General features: G+C 44.6%; 1 protein-coding gene across 1 annotated transcript in view; it reads left to right on the forward strand.

The window, feature by feature from the left end:
• Positions 1–13,747, forward strand: part of dok1b (docking protein 1b) — a 98,882-nt gene extending 85,135 nt beyond the window's left edge. Inside the window, exons 4-5 of the mRNA XM_068028689.1 lie at positions 6,131–6,303; positions 11,575–13,747. Of these exons, the coding sequence (XP_067884790.1) occupies positions 6,131–6,303; positions 11,575–12,792 (1,391 nt within the window). The 3' untranslated portion in view covers positions 12,793–13,747. The remainder of the gene's footprint in view (positions 1–6,130; positions 6,304–11,574) is intronic.
• Positions 13,748–15,020: the final 1,273 nt, after the last annotated feature.

Here is a 15,020-nt window from a genome sequence, read left to right on the forward strand (position 1 = left end):
GAAATGAAAATGGAAGGCAGAAAATTAATGAATGAGTCTGAAAGACAGAGGAAACAAAGGTTGGAAAATAAAAAAGGAGTGTGATGGTGCTCAAGGGTATGTATTTCAATGTAAGGAGTATAGGAAATGAAGCAGATGAGCTGAAGGCACAGATAGATACGTGGCAGTATGATCTAGCTATTACAGAAACATGGTTAAGGAGGGACAGGAATGACAGCTCAATGTTCCTGGTTACAGGGTTTTCAGACACGATAGGGAGGGGGATAAGCAACGAGGGGGAGTGGCAATTTTGGTAAAAGAAACAATTTCAGCTGTGAGGTTAACTTTTTTTGGCTAGCATATAGCAAGTCCAACAAGCGAGGGTGCAGTTTTAGACTTAGTGTTAGGAAATGAAGATGAGCAGTTGGAAGGCAGTGGGAGAGCATTTTGGTGGTAGTGATCATAATTCAGTCAGTTTTAACATAATTATGGAAAAGAACAAACAAAGAACAGCACAGGAACAGGCCATTCGGTCCTCCAAGCCTGCGCCGATCTTGATGCCTGTCGAAACTAAAACCTTCTGTACTTCTGGGGACCGTATCCCTCTATTCCCATCCTATTCATGTATTTGTCAAGATGCCTCTTAAACGTCTCTATCGTACCTTCTTCCACCACCTCCCCCGGCAGCAAGTTCCAGGCACTCACCACCCTCTGTGTAAAAAAAAAAACTTGCCTCGCACATCCCCTCTAAACTTTGCCCCTCTCACCTTAAACCTATGTCCCCTAGTAACTGACTCTTCCACCCTGGGAAAAAGCTTCTGACTATCCACTCTGTCCATGCCGCTCATAACTTTGTAAACCTCTATCATGTCACCCCTCCACCTCCGTCGTTCCAGTGAAAACAATCTGAGTTTATCCACCCTCTCCTCATAGCTAACACCCTCCAGACCAGGCAACATCCTGGTAAACCTCTTCTGTACCCTCTCCAAAGCCTCCACGTCCTTCTGGTAGTGTGGCGACCAGATTTGCACGCAATATTCTAAGTGTGGCCTAACTAAAGTTCTGCACAGCTGCAGCATGACTTGCCAATTTTTATACTCTATGCCCCGACCGATGAAGGCAAGCATGCCATATGCCTTCTTGACTACCTTATCCACCTGCGTTGCCACTTTCAGTGACCTGTGGACCTGTACGCCCAGATCTCTCTGCCTGTCAATACTCCTAAGGGTTCTGCCATTTACTGTATATTTCCCACCTGCATTAGATCTTCCAAAATGCATTACCTCACATTTGACGGATTAAACTCCATCTGCCATTTCTCCGCCCAAGTCTCCAACCGATCTATATCCTGCTGTATCCTCTGGCAATCCTCATCACTATCCGCAACTCCACCAACCTTTGTGTCGTCCGCAAACTTACTAATCAGACCAGCTACATTTTCCTCCAAATCATTTATATATACTACAAAGAGCAAAGGTCCCAGCACTGATCCCTGCGGAACACCACTAGTCACATCCCTCCATTCAGAACAGCACCCTTCCACTGCTACCCTCAGTCTTCTATGACAGAGACAGTTCTGTATCCATGTTGCCAGCTCACCTCTGATCCCGTGTGACTTCACCTTTTGTACCAGTCTGCCATGAGGGACCTTGTCAAAGGCTTTACTGAAGTCCATATAGATAACATCCACTGCCCTTCCTTCATCAATCTTTGTCACTTCCTCAAAAAACTCAATCAAATTAGTGAGACACGACCTCCCCTTCACAAAACCATGCTGCCTCTCGCTAATAAGTTTGTTTGTTTCCAAATGGGAGTAAATCCTGTCCCAAAGAATCCTCTCTAATAATTTCCCTACCACTGACGTAAGGCTCACCGGCCTATAATTTCCTGGATTATCCTTGCTACCCTTCTTAAACAAATGAAAAACATTGGCTATTCTCCAGTCCTCTGGGACCTCACCTGTAGCCAATGGGGATGCAAAGATTTCTGTCAAGGCCCCAGCGATTTATTGCCTTGCCTCCCTCAGTATTCTGGGGTAGATCCCATCAGGCCCTGGGGACTTATCTACCTTAATGCTTTGCAAGACACCCAACACCACCTCCTTTTTGATAATGAGATGACTGAGACTATCTACACTCCCTTCCCTTGGCTCATCATCCACCAAGTCCTTCTCTTTGGTGAATACTGATGCAAAGTACTCATTTAGTACCTCACCCATTTCCTCTGGCTCCACACATAGATTCCCTTCTCTGTCCTTGAGCGGGCCAACCCTTTCCCTGGTTACCCTCTTGCTCTTTATATACGTATAAAAAACCTTGGGATTATCCTTAATCCTGTTTGTCAATGACTTTTCATGACCCCTTTTAGCCCTTCTGACTCCTTGCTTAAGTTCCTTCCTACTGTCTTTATATTCCTCAAGGGATTCGTCTGTTCCTAGCCTTCCAGCCCTTGCGAATGCTTCCTTTTTCTTTTTGACTAGGCTCACAATATCCCGCGTTATCTGAGGTTCCCGAAACTTGCCAAATTTATCCTTCTTCCTCACAGGAACATGCTGGTCCTGGATTCTAATCAACTGACGTTTGAAAGACTCCCACATGTCAGATGTTGATTTACCCTCAAATAGCCACCCCCAATCTAAATTCTTCAGTTCCTGCCTAATATTGTTATAATTAGCCTTCCCCCAATTCAGCACCTTCACCCGAGGACTACTCTTATCCTTATCCACAAGTACCTTAAAACTTATGGAATTATGGTCACTGTTCCCGAAATGTTCCCCTACTGAAACTTCGACCACCCGACCGGGCTCATTCCCCAATACCAGGTCCAGTACGGCCCCATCCCTAGTTGGACTATCTACATATTGTTTCAAGAAGCCCTCCTGGATGCTCCTTCCAAAAGGGCAAGGATGGAACAGGAGTTAAAGTTCTCAATTGTGGAAAGGCCAATTTTACTAAACTGAGGAGTGATTTAGCAAAAGTGGACTGGAGACAGCTACTTGAAGGTAAATCAGTGTCAGAGCAGTGGGAGGCATTCAAGGGGGAGATTCAGGGGCTTCAGGGTAAACATGTTCCCACAAAGAAAAAGGGCGGGATGGCCAAATCTGGAGTTTACAGGGTAAGATAAGGCAGAAAAGGAAAGCTGATGTCTGACACCAAGAACTCAATACTGCAGAAAGCTGAGAGGAGTATAGAAAATGGAGGGGTGAAATCGAAAAGGAAATTAGGAAAACGAAGAGAGGGCATAAAAGAATATTGGCAAGCAAAATCAAGGTGAACCCAAAGATGTTTTATCAATACATTAAGAGTAAGAGGATAACTAAGGAGAGAGTAGGACCCATATAGGTAATATGTGTGTAGGGGCACAAGATGTTGGTATTATTCTGAGTGAATACTTTGTGTCTATCTTCACAAAAGAGGGGGCTGATGCGGATATTATCGTTAAGAAAAAGGGGTGTGAAATATTGGATGTGATAAAGATAGGGTGAGAGGAAGTATTAATAGGATTAGCAACCTTGAAAGTGGATAAATCACCAGGGCTGGATGAAATGTACCCCAGGCTGTAAAAAGAAGCCCAAGAGGAAATAGTGGAAGGTCTGACCATTATTTACCAGTCCTCACTGGATACAGGTGTGGTGCCGGAGGATTGGAGGACTGCTAACGTTGTATCTCTACTCAAAAATGGAGCGAGGGATAGACCAAATAATTGCAGGCCAGTCAGTCTAACCTCAGTAGTGGGCAAATTATTAGAATAAATTCTGAGACATGATAAACTGTCACTTAGAAAGGCACGGATTAATCGAGGATAGTCAGCATGGATTTGTTAAGGGAAGATCATGTCTGACTAACTGGATTGAATTTTTTGGAGAAGGAGCGAGGAGGATAGATGAGGGTAGTATAGTTGATGTGGGCTACATGGATTTAAGCGACGCTTTTGACCAGGTTCCATATGGCAGACTGGTTAAAATAAAATCCCTTGGGATCCAGGGAAATGCAGCAAGGTGGATACAAAATTGGCTCAGTGGCAGGAATCAAAGGGGAATTGCTGACGGCTGTTTTAGCAACTGGAAGGCTGTTGCAGTGGCGTCCCGCAGGGCTCAGTACTGGGTCCCATGCTTTTTGTGGTGTATATTAACGATTTGGACATAAATATCGGGGGCATGATCAAGAAGTTTGCAGATGACACGAAGAGTGGCTGTGTGGTAGATAGTGAGGAGGATAGCTGTAAGCTGCAGGAAGATATTGATGGTCTGGTCAGATGGGCAGAAAAGTGGCAAATGGAATTCAACTCAGAGAACTGTGAGGTGATACATTTGGGAAGGTCAAACAAGGAAAAGGAATGCAAGATTAATGGGAAAATACTGAGAAATGTAGAGGAAGTGAGGGACCTTGGAGTGAATGTCCACAGATCCCTGAAGGCACAGGACAGGTCGATAAGGTGGTTAAGAAGACATATGGAATCCTTTCCTTTATTAGCCAAGGTATAGAAAGAAGAGCAGGGAGGTTGTGCTGGAACTGTATAAATCATTGGTTCAGCCACAACTTGAGGACTGTGTGCAGTTCTGGTCACCTCATTACAGAAAGGATTGCACTAGAGAAGGTACGAGGAGATTTACAAGGATGTTGCCAGGACTAGAAAAATACAGCTATGAGGAAAGATTGGATAGGCTGGTGTTGTTCTCCTTGGAACCAAGAAGGCTGAAGGGACATCTGATTGAAATGTACAAATTTTTGAGAGGCCTGGATGGATTGGAGGGAAAGGGTCCATTCACATTAGCAGAGAGGTCAGTGACTCGGGGGCATAGATTTAAAGTGATTGGTAGAAAGACTAGAGGGGAGAAGAGGAAAGGTTCTTTTTCACCCAGAGGGTGGTGGGGGTCTGGAACTCACTGCCTGAAAGGGTAGTTGAGGCAGAAACCCTCCACTCACTCAAAAGGGGTCTAGATATGCACCTCAAGTGCCGTAATCTGCAGGGCAACGGACCAAATGCTGAAAGGTGGGATTAGACTGGGTGGATCGTTATTCGGCCGGCACGGACACGATGGGCCAAGTGGCCTCTTTCTGTGCCGTAATCTTTCTATGATTCTATGAAAAGCTCATGATGCAGGGGGTAACATTTTGGCATGGATAAAAGATTGGCTAGCAAAAAGTAAACCGAGGGTAGGCATAAATGGGTCACTTTCTGGTTGGCAAGATGTGCCACAGGGATCAATGCTGGGGTCTCGGCTTTTTACAATTTATATATAAATGATGAAGGGACCAAAGGTATGGTTGCTAAATTTGCTGATGACACAAAGATAGGTAGGAAAGTAACAAAAACAAAAAGTGCTGGAAATACTCAGCATCTGTGGAGAGAGGAGCAAAGTTAATGTTTCAGGTCTGTGACCCTTCATCAGAACTGGTAAAGATTAGAAACAAATTGGGTTTTAAGCAAGTGAAGGGGAGGGGGTGGCAGGGGGGGAAGGTGTTTGATAAGGCAGGAGAGATTAAATAACAAAGCTGTCATGGGACAAAGGAAAAGCGAGTGTTGATGCTTTTGGTGAAAGATAAAACATTAGTCCAGAGAGAGTGTTAATAGCAGAATAATGAGCAGCTCTGTCTACATGAAAAGCAGGCACATGATTAAGAAATAAAATATTAAAAAAAGACTAGTCATGCTCTGAAGTTATTGAACTCGATGTTCAGTCCGGAAGGTTGTAGAGTGCCTAATTGAAAGATCAGGTGCTGCTCCACAAGCTTACATTGATGTTCACTGGATGGTGCTTGTATCCACTGGAATTTTGAAGAGTAAGAGGCAACTTGATTGAAACATGTAAGATTCTGAGGGGTTTTGACAGGGTGGATGTGGAAAGGATCTTTCCCCTTGTGGGAGAATCTAGAACTAGGGGTCACTGTTTAAAAATAAGGGGTCGCCCATTTAAGGCAGAGATGAGGGGAAATTTTTTCTCTGAGGGTTGAGAGTCTTTGGAACTCTTCCTCAAAAGGCGGTGGAAGCAGAGTTTTTGAATATTTTAAAGACAGAAGTAGATAGATTCTTGATAAACAAGGGGGTGAAAGGTTATTGAGGATAGGTGGAAATGTGGAGTTGAGGTCTTTATTCATGACCCAATCTTGTGATTAAACAGTATGCTTCCTTTCTTTCTTTCCATGCACAGTAAACGAGTTCTGGGTGCACGTGCAGAAGACAGAAGCAGCAGAGAGGTGCAATCTTCACGGGACATATATTCTTAAAGCAGACAAGGAGAACCTGCTGTTGAAAGATACCAAAACCAAGCAAGTTCTGTTCAACTGGCCATACAAACTTCTGAGGCGTTATGGCCGGGACAAGGTAAACTTTAACTTTGTTAGCGGTGTCAGTCAGGCAATTTGCAGTTTAGCTGCAAAGCCAAATAAGGGGCCTCCTCACCAAATGCCTGTTAGTAAGATCAAACTCTTGTGCATCCCCCTTTTTAATTGCTCCATTACTGGTGGCCGTGTATTCAGCCGCCTGGGCCCTATGTTCTGGAATTCCTTCCTAAACCTGTCCACCTCTCCACCTCGCGTTCCTCCTTTAATACATAAGAACATACGAAATAGGAGCAGGAATAGACAATATGAGCCTGTTCTGCCTTTCAGAATGATCATGGCTGATCTTCTGCCTAAACTCCACTTTCCTGCCTGCTTCCCATATCCCTTGATTCCCTGAAAGACCAAAAAGCTGTCTAGAGAATTCCAAAGATTCATAGTCCTATGAGTGAAGACATTTTTCCCCAACTCTGTCCTAAATAATTGGTCCCTTATCCTGAGACTGTGCTCTGGTGTTCTAGGTTCCTCAGCCAGGGTGAACAACCTCAGTATCTACCAGTTAAGCCTCTTCAGAATCTTTTGTTTCCATGAGATCACCTCTTGTTCTTCTAAACTCCATAGAGTATAGGCCCAATTTACTTAGCCTCTCGTCATAGGACAACCCTCACATCCCAGAAACCAATCGAGTGAACCTTTGCTGTACTGCCTCCAAGGTAAGTATATCCTTCCTTAGATATTGAGAGCAAAACTGTACAGAGAACTCTAAGGATGGTCTCACCAAAGCCCTATACAATTGCAGTAAGACTCCTTTAAAACCTACCTCTTTGACCAATCTTTTGGACATTTGTCCTAATATGTCATTATGTAGTTCAGTGTCAAATTTGGCTCCTGTGAAGCATATTGGGGCATTTTACTATTCTAAAAATATCTGACATGGGAGCAGGAGAACATTTTACTGTTAAAAATGATAACCAATTGGTTACCAAACTCTCTGATCGTTTTGCTTGGTGTGTGAAGGCAATGCACTACAAATATGGATGGTACAGCAGATGATGCAAAACTTGGAAGTATTGTGAACTGTGAGGAGGGTACTGAGAGACTTCAAGAGGACATAGACAGGCTGGTGGAATGGGCAGACATGTGGCAGATGAAATTTAATGCAGTGTGAAGTTGATTCATTTTGGGAAGAACAACGAAAAGAGGCAATATAAAATAAAGGATATGATTCTAAAGGGGGTACAGTAACAGAGACCTGGAGGTATCTGTGCACAAATCTTTGAAGGTGACAGGCAGACTGAGTGAGTGATTAATAAGGCGTACAGGATCCTGGGCTTTATAAATAGAGACATGGAGTACAAAAGCAAGAGGGTTTCATTGAACTTTTATAAAACGCCTCACTGAGGTAAAACAAAAGTCAAATACTGCGGCTCTGGAAATCTGAAATAAAAACTAAGTGCTGGGAATACTCAGCAGGTCTGGCAGCATCTGTGGAGAGAGAAACAGAGTTATTGTGTCTAGTTCTGGGCACCACCTTTCAGGTAAGATGTAAAAGCGTTATAGAGGGTGTAGAAAAGATTTGCGAGAATGGTTCCAGGGATGAGAATTAGAGATTAGAGAAGCTGGGATAAAAACCAAGAAGCGTCACTGACCCGAAACGTTGATTCTGCTTTTCTGCACAGATGCTGCCAGACCTGCTGAGTTTTTCCAGCACTTTCTGTTTTTATTTCAGATTTCCAGCATCTGCAGTATTTTGCTTTTATGCTAGAAATACTCAGCAGGTCTGGCTGCATCTCTCTGGAGAGAGAGAAAACGGTTATTTCAGGTCTGTGACCTTTCGTCAGTATTTTGCTTATATTTTGTTAAAGAAGCTGGGGTTGTCCTCCTTAGAGAAGGTTGAGAGGAGATTTGATACAAGTGTTCAAAATCTTGAGTCTGCTCAGAGTAGATAGTGAGAAACTGTTCCCATTGGTAGAAGGGTCGAGAACCAGAAGACCAGAAGTGATTGGCAAAAGAACGAAAGGCGGCATGAAAAATTTTTTTTACACATCGAGTGCTTAGGATGTGGAATGTACTGCCTGAGAGTGTGGTGGAGGCAGATTCAATCATAGCTTTCAAAAGGGTATTGGATAATTATCTGAATCGGAAAAAAATTGTTGGACTACGGAAGAGTGGGACTACCACTTGCAGAAAGGCGGCACAGACAGGATGGGCTGATTGATGGCCTCCTGTGCTGTAACCATTCTGAGATTCTGTGTTGGGCAACCAATTGTAGGAGTGTGGAGGTGGGGTGGTTGGAGGTCATGTGATGACCCCTCCCAGGAATATATCCAACCAGATTTGGCAACCCTACTCGAACCTGTTCCACTACGAACTTAGTTCATGGCTGATCTATCCCTCAACCCTATATACCTGCCTTGGCTCCACCTCCCTTGGTACCCTTACCCAAATAAAATTGATCAATCTCAGCAAGATTTTCTGTCTGAGAAAAAATTGTGCAGCAGAATTTACAGGGGTGTATTGGATGAAATAGGAAGTCCAGTGGAACTGGTCTGACAAACAGCAAATATTTTCTCTTATTCTCATTACTTGGGGAAGGCAGGGAGGAGAGGCTTTTTTTTGAAGTTTTGCTAATCAGTGTGAACCCATGGCCACAAGGAACTTGGCTGAGACTGTCCCAACTCATTTCACATAGGATGCTTGCAGTCAGAACACCGGCACACAGAGACAGACAGAAATATGCTCCCAGTTGTTCTGAAGTCCAAATAAATTTTTCACAACAGAGTGTTAACAATTGCTCCAGGTGTGAACTTGCACTAATAAATTGTCCTCCAATATAAACTTGCGTAGAATGATGCAGCACAGAAGGAGGCCATTCGGCCCATCATATTAGTTCTTTGAAAGAGCTATCTGGTTAGATCCACTTACCTTACTCTTTCCCCATAAATCCTGCAGATTTTTTCTTTTCGAGTCTTTACCTTTTTGAAAATTACTGTTGAATCTACTTGCACTACCCTTTCAGGCCATGCATTCCAGACCATAATTCAGTGCGTAAAAATGTTCTCACTTCTCTCTACCCACCCTCCCCCCAGGTTCTTTTGGCAATGATCTTAAATCTGTGTCCTCTAGTTACCAACCCCTGCCCCCACCCCCAACACGTGTCAAAGCCGTTAAATAATTTCTGATACATTTAACTTGCAAATGCTGTAGGAAGCTGGCTGGCAAGTAAAAAAAATACAGCTGCACAAGGTTAATCTTTAAATCACTTCAAATTATTTATGTACCTCGGTGGAAACTGTTTAAAATACCACAGGGAAAGCATGTTTACTCTTTACACCTATTGCTTATCGACAGGCTACTTTTTGGTGTATCCTAAATATATTGTGGTTGCAAGGTCAACAATTACAGATAACCTCCTGCTCTTGACATCTCAACCCAACTGCAACATTGCACATTTTTCCATTCTTCAGCGCAAGGCCACGTGACCTTTGACACAGTGCGTCACCTGCCTGCGTTTATTTTTCCGAACCAAGGTATAAAGTTTTATTAAAGATTGATGCACAGAGGAAGTGGCTCACCAGAGGAAATCCAGTTCAGAGACACTTGACGTAGCTTCCGTGCTTTATATTGTTCAGCACTGCTCAGTAACACAAAGTCCAACTTGCCTTGTTGATCGAAGCCTGACTCCCATTTTCCTTTGTACAGAGTGTACTAGATTTTTTTTTTACGTAGTTACATAGAATTTACAGCACAGAATTAAGCCATTCAGCCCAACTTTCTGTTCCACTTTACTACATCCAACTCCAACAGCAGATCCTCCTCCTCCCTCATGCACTTATCTAGCTTCCCCTTAAATGCATCTGTGCAGTTCCCCTCAATTACTGCTTCTAACCAGCACTCTTCTAACCAAAAGAAGTTTCTCCTCATTTCCTTATTGGAATTATTAGTGACTATCTTAATATTTATTGCCCTTGTTTTGGTCTCCAGTTGATAACATCATCTCTATGTCTAGCCTTTCAAAACCCTTCATAATTTTCAAGAGTTTGATTAGGTCATTTTCATTTTTCATCCCCTGTTTAGTTGCCTTAATGGCATCTATGTTCTAGATAATCATATAAGGAAGAAAGGATATGCAGTTTGAGTTAGATGAAGAGGGGTGGGAGGGGTAAAGCCTGGTTACCTGACCCGAACCCGACCAAACCCGACTACATGTGCCGAGTTCGGTTCGGGTCTATATTCTGCGTCCAGCATTCGGGTTGGGTTGGGCTGGACTGTACTGTTTCGTATTATTTTCATTTTAAAATCTATGTTTTTTATTCCTGTTTCATTAATATGTTTGTTGTTTTCATGTCGGGCATTTCAAAAAATTAAAGGACTCTGGCCCGGGTTGGGTTCAGGTTGGCTGTTGTCGCGTCAGGCCCGGGTCGAGGTTTAATTTTATACCCGAGCCAAGCTTTAGGAGGAGGCTCGTGTGGAGGGTGAATGTACCAATCGACCGTAGACTAGTTATGCCAAATGGTCCATTACTGTGCTGTAGAGTCAGTTGTAACTCAATAACATGATGTTTATGCACTTGCACTTATAACGTAGTGATTGAGATTCTTTAGGAATGAGATGTGTTGTACTTGCATATTATATCATTGAGTACTAGAGGGCTGCCTGTTGAACGTCTTCCTACTGTAGTGATTGAAATCCGGGGTGACCTCTTGTATTGAAAGCTATATCCAAGGAGAGAACCCAGAGGGTCTTGAGTAAAAGCAGCCATTACATTACCACTCCAACCTGAGTGTTTATCAGCCATCTCAAAGAATGTTGAATGACTTAATGCCTAATGTATCATCTCATAATGAGTCTCAAACACCTCCAAAGCATCATGTTCTCCTTGCAGCTAAGTGGGTAACACTCTTCTTGTTGTTGAGCACAAAAATCTAGGCTGACACTTCAGTGCAGTACTGTAGGAGCGCTGTTCAGATGAGCTGTTAAACAGAGTTCCGTCTGCTCCCTCAGGTGGATGTAAAAGATCCACGCTACTATTTTGAAGAGGAGCAGGGGAGTTTCCCTGGTGATCTGGCCAATATTTATCTCTCAACCACCATCACTATTTCTCTGCACAAATTTGCTGCCACATTTCCTACATTACAACAGTGACAGCACTTCAAAAGTGTAAAGCCCTTTGGATGTCCTGGGGTTGAGAAAGACGCTATGCAAATGCAAGTTCATTCCTCTTTTCATTTTGCCCTTTTATGTGATTTTCTTTTCTTGTGAAAGTGATCCTGTTATTGAGCACCATCCTAACGGGTTTTCCTCTTGCTGGCAGGTCATGTTTTCATTCGAGGCTGGACGCAGATGCAATTCAGGTCCAGGCAACTTCACCTTCGAGACCAAGCATGGTAACGACATATTCTTGCTGGTGGAAAGCAGCATCCTGGAGCAGAAGGCACAGGCCGAGGGATCTCGTCGCAGCTTTCATCCGCCAGAGCCTGGGGACAGCCAGGTCTCGACTTCTGCCTCATCAGAGCGACCCACTGAATATCTGTCCACTGATCCATCACCACCTAACTCGATGGAGGTAGGGCTGAACAGCGGCAACGGTGGGCCTAAGGGAAGCCCTGGCAACAAATCCGGTGCATCTGAGGGACAGGCTGCTGCCAAAAAGGAGCAAATCCTGCCATGGGGCTCAGAGGAGAAAGACTTGTCCAAACACCTCAAAACCCGGAGCCTGCCAGATCCCCCTACCACAGGGACTCCAACCCCGCCAAGGTCTCCTGTGCCCAAACTGCCCACGGCCACGCTAAAAACTGATCCCACCTCCATCTACTCCGACCCGGTCGATGCCTTGAGTGTTGTCAAACACAAATCGGACTGTCTGTACTCCGATCCGCTCGACAGTGTCCCCAAGGTTGTGCAGGTCCAAGATCCACCCCGGCAGGGCTTCAAGGATAGAAAGGTGCCTGGGAAGAGGGCAGAACCTCTGTACGCAGACATCTACGAGCGGGTGAGCTACGAGTTCTCCCAGGTGGCTGTCTCTCCGCAGGTGGAAGAGCACATCTATGACGAACCAGAAGGAAGATCCTTCCACCAGCCCCCTGAAGGCAGAGCCCCCCACCCCCTGCCTCTGCCCACCAGCATCTACGATGAAGCCCAACCAGGAGATCGGGATGCTTGGAGAAAAAAGGGTTTGGGTTACATGGTGGGGCACGAAATTCCATACAACCCCAACAAGGACGACTACTCAGTCCCTCCCTCGAGGAGCGGTGAAGCACCGGTTACTAAACCAAAAAAACCCAAGCCTTTGACGGCACCAAAACCAACCGGCGGGCCTTTTGTAAAAGACAAGCGGCCAGACTTCAAGGAGATCGGAAGGGAGCTGATTAACTCTGTGCCTGAGCGACCAGCGCTCAAAAGCAATTTTAATAGCTCAAATAACTGCATTTACAGTAAAGTTGTGAAGACCAAGAGAACAGAGAAGGAAGCCTCAGTGGATGAATTCAGCATTAACCAAGAGTCTATTTACGAAGATCTTGGGAACCTTTGACCGGTTGAATTTGATTTTTAGGATTTTTTTTTTTAGATCTGAAAACAAAATGTGGTTCTTCATCCACTTGTGGTTTTCCAAAAGCCTGTCACGCTGTCTTTAGCAGGGGCAGAGTGTTGTTACCTCAACAAAAACAAGATGATGGTTATTCTTGGTGTTTCCTCTTGTTCAGCTAAGCTCTGAAACAGGGATGGGTTATGCCTACTGAGATACAATGGCTGCAGTTCTAGAAAATATGTTCCAGGAGCCAGGTACCAGAATCAATGAATTTCTTTTTCTCTTTTTAAATGTGGAAATAGCCCTGATTTGATTTTGACTTGTTCCAGCTCGCTTCCTCTCAGGCTAGCATTGACATGTGTCCAGGGAATGAGCCATCCACTTTTTTTGACCACCCACTTGGCCCTCCCTCCCGGTTTTGGCAGCTACACGGAACAAGGATTCTGTCCTGCGTCAGAACTTATAACCACCTCTGATTTCAACACTCCACCTGCCTCGCAGTGAGGCCTAGGATTACTGAATTGAGAAGTGGGAGAGAAGAAGAGGAGGAGGAGGAGGAGGATGACGACAGGGGTGATGGGGTGAAGCCTCTTTAAAAAATAAAAAAAAAAATGGGTGAAAAGACTGTACCACAGTAATAAATGATGTGTCCTAAGTACACAGTGGAACAGTGCACAAATGGTGATGCTGAATCTGAAAGATACACTTTATCCACCAACTACTTTATGGTGAAAGAATACTCACCAAAATTTGCTGTAAAGTTTACTTTTGTGTATAAAAACTGTTAACCCATGGCAGACTTTTTTTTGCACCAAAATTTTTTTTACACTGGCCATGTAAAGTTTTTTTGTCCTTTTTTGAGATTATTTTGTTATTCCAGAAACAGTAATTGCTTCCTATTGTAATGATCGCCTATTGCGTGTACTGTACTATAAAGATGTATGGATTCTTTCAGTCAGTCTGCTTATTCTGTATTGTATTGTGATCCTGTTCCACAATGGTAACTCAGCGATGCTGCATTTTGGGGTACAAACATGACGTAGGAGGACGACAGTTCAGTTTCCTTCCCTCTTGGTTCAATGTCTTCCACTGTTTGTTCCTTATATGATCTGTTCTTGACAGGGAATCAGCGTATGGGGCACAGAATCCTGATGCTGAGGGAGAAGGAGTTGTTTTCAGTGCCACACACTCTTCCCTTGGAGAGCAGTGGACGGATTCGCAGGCTGATAGTCTGATTGGCTGTGATGTGAACGCTCCTTCCATGGCTGTAACCAGGCGAGTGGGTGGTGGGGTGGTGGGGGGGGGGGCTCCTTCCTAGATGGCGGAAGGGCTTTATGACCCCAACCTATATAACGAAGGGAGGAGGCCACTTGCCCAACAGATGCATGTATCCCACTGGATGTCCACCCAGAATTCAGAGCCAGAGCTCTGGTCGCTGGGACTGTCTGCAGGGATGTTTGAACCCTGGACCTCCTGACTGACGTGGGAATGCTGCCACTGAGCTGAACTCTCGCTTGGCTGAGGGAGTGGGAAGAGAAAAATCAGTAGGTGTGTGTTACCTTTGGTATCATCACTCTCTTGGTGGCCATTCAAACTTGATGGAGTTTGGCAGCAACCACACACACACACCAGCTTCTGCATAGGTATGGGGTGTGGCCTTGTAATTGCAAAGTGCTTAGAGCACAGAAACAGGGCATTAGGCCCATGAGATCTGTGTCAGTGCTTATGATCAACAGAAGCCTCCTCTAACTCCTCTCTGTCTCATCCCATCAACGTATCTTTTTATTCCTTTCTCCCTCATGTACGTATATAGCTTCCCCTTAATTACATCTTTACTCTTTGCCTCAACTCCGGACCCCAAGAAGTCTCATGGCATCAGGTCAAACATGGGCAAGGTAACCTCCTACTGATTACCATCTACTGCCCTCCCTCAGGTGATGAGTCAGTACTCCTCCATGTTGAACAACACTTGGAGGAAGCACTGAGGGTGGCAAGGGCACAAAATGTACTCTGGGTGGGGGACTTCAATGTCCATCCCCAAGAGTGGCTCGGTAGCACCATTATTGACCAAGATGTCTGAATCCTAAAGGACATAGCTGCTAGACTGGGTCTGTGGCAGGTGGTGGGGGAACCAACACAAGGGAAAAACATACTTGACCTTGTCCTCGCCAATCTGCCTGCTGCAGATGCTTCTGTCCATGACTGTATTGGTAGGAGTGACCACCGCACAG

Source organism: Heterodontus francisci, chromosome 1 (genome assembly GCF_036365525.1).
Source record: "Heterodontus francisci isolate sHetFra1 chromosome 1, sHetFra1.hap1, whole genome shotgun sequence".
Lineage (NCBI taxonomy): Eukaryota > Metazoa > Chordata > Chondrichthyes > Heterodontiformes > Heterodontidae > Heterodontus > Heterodontus francisci.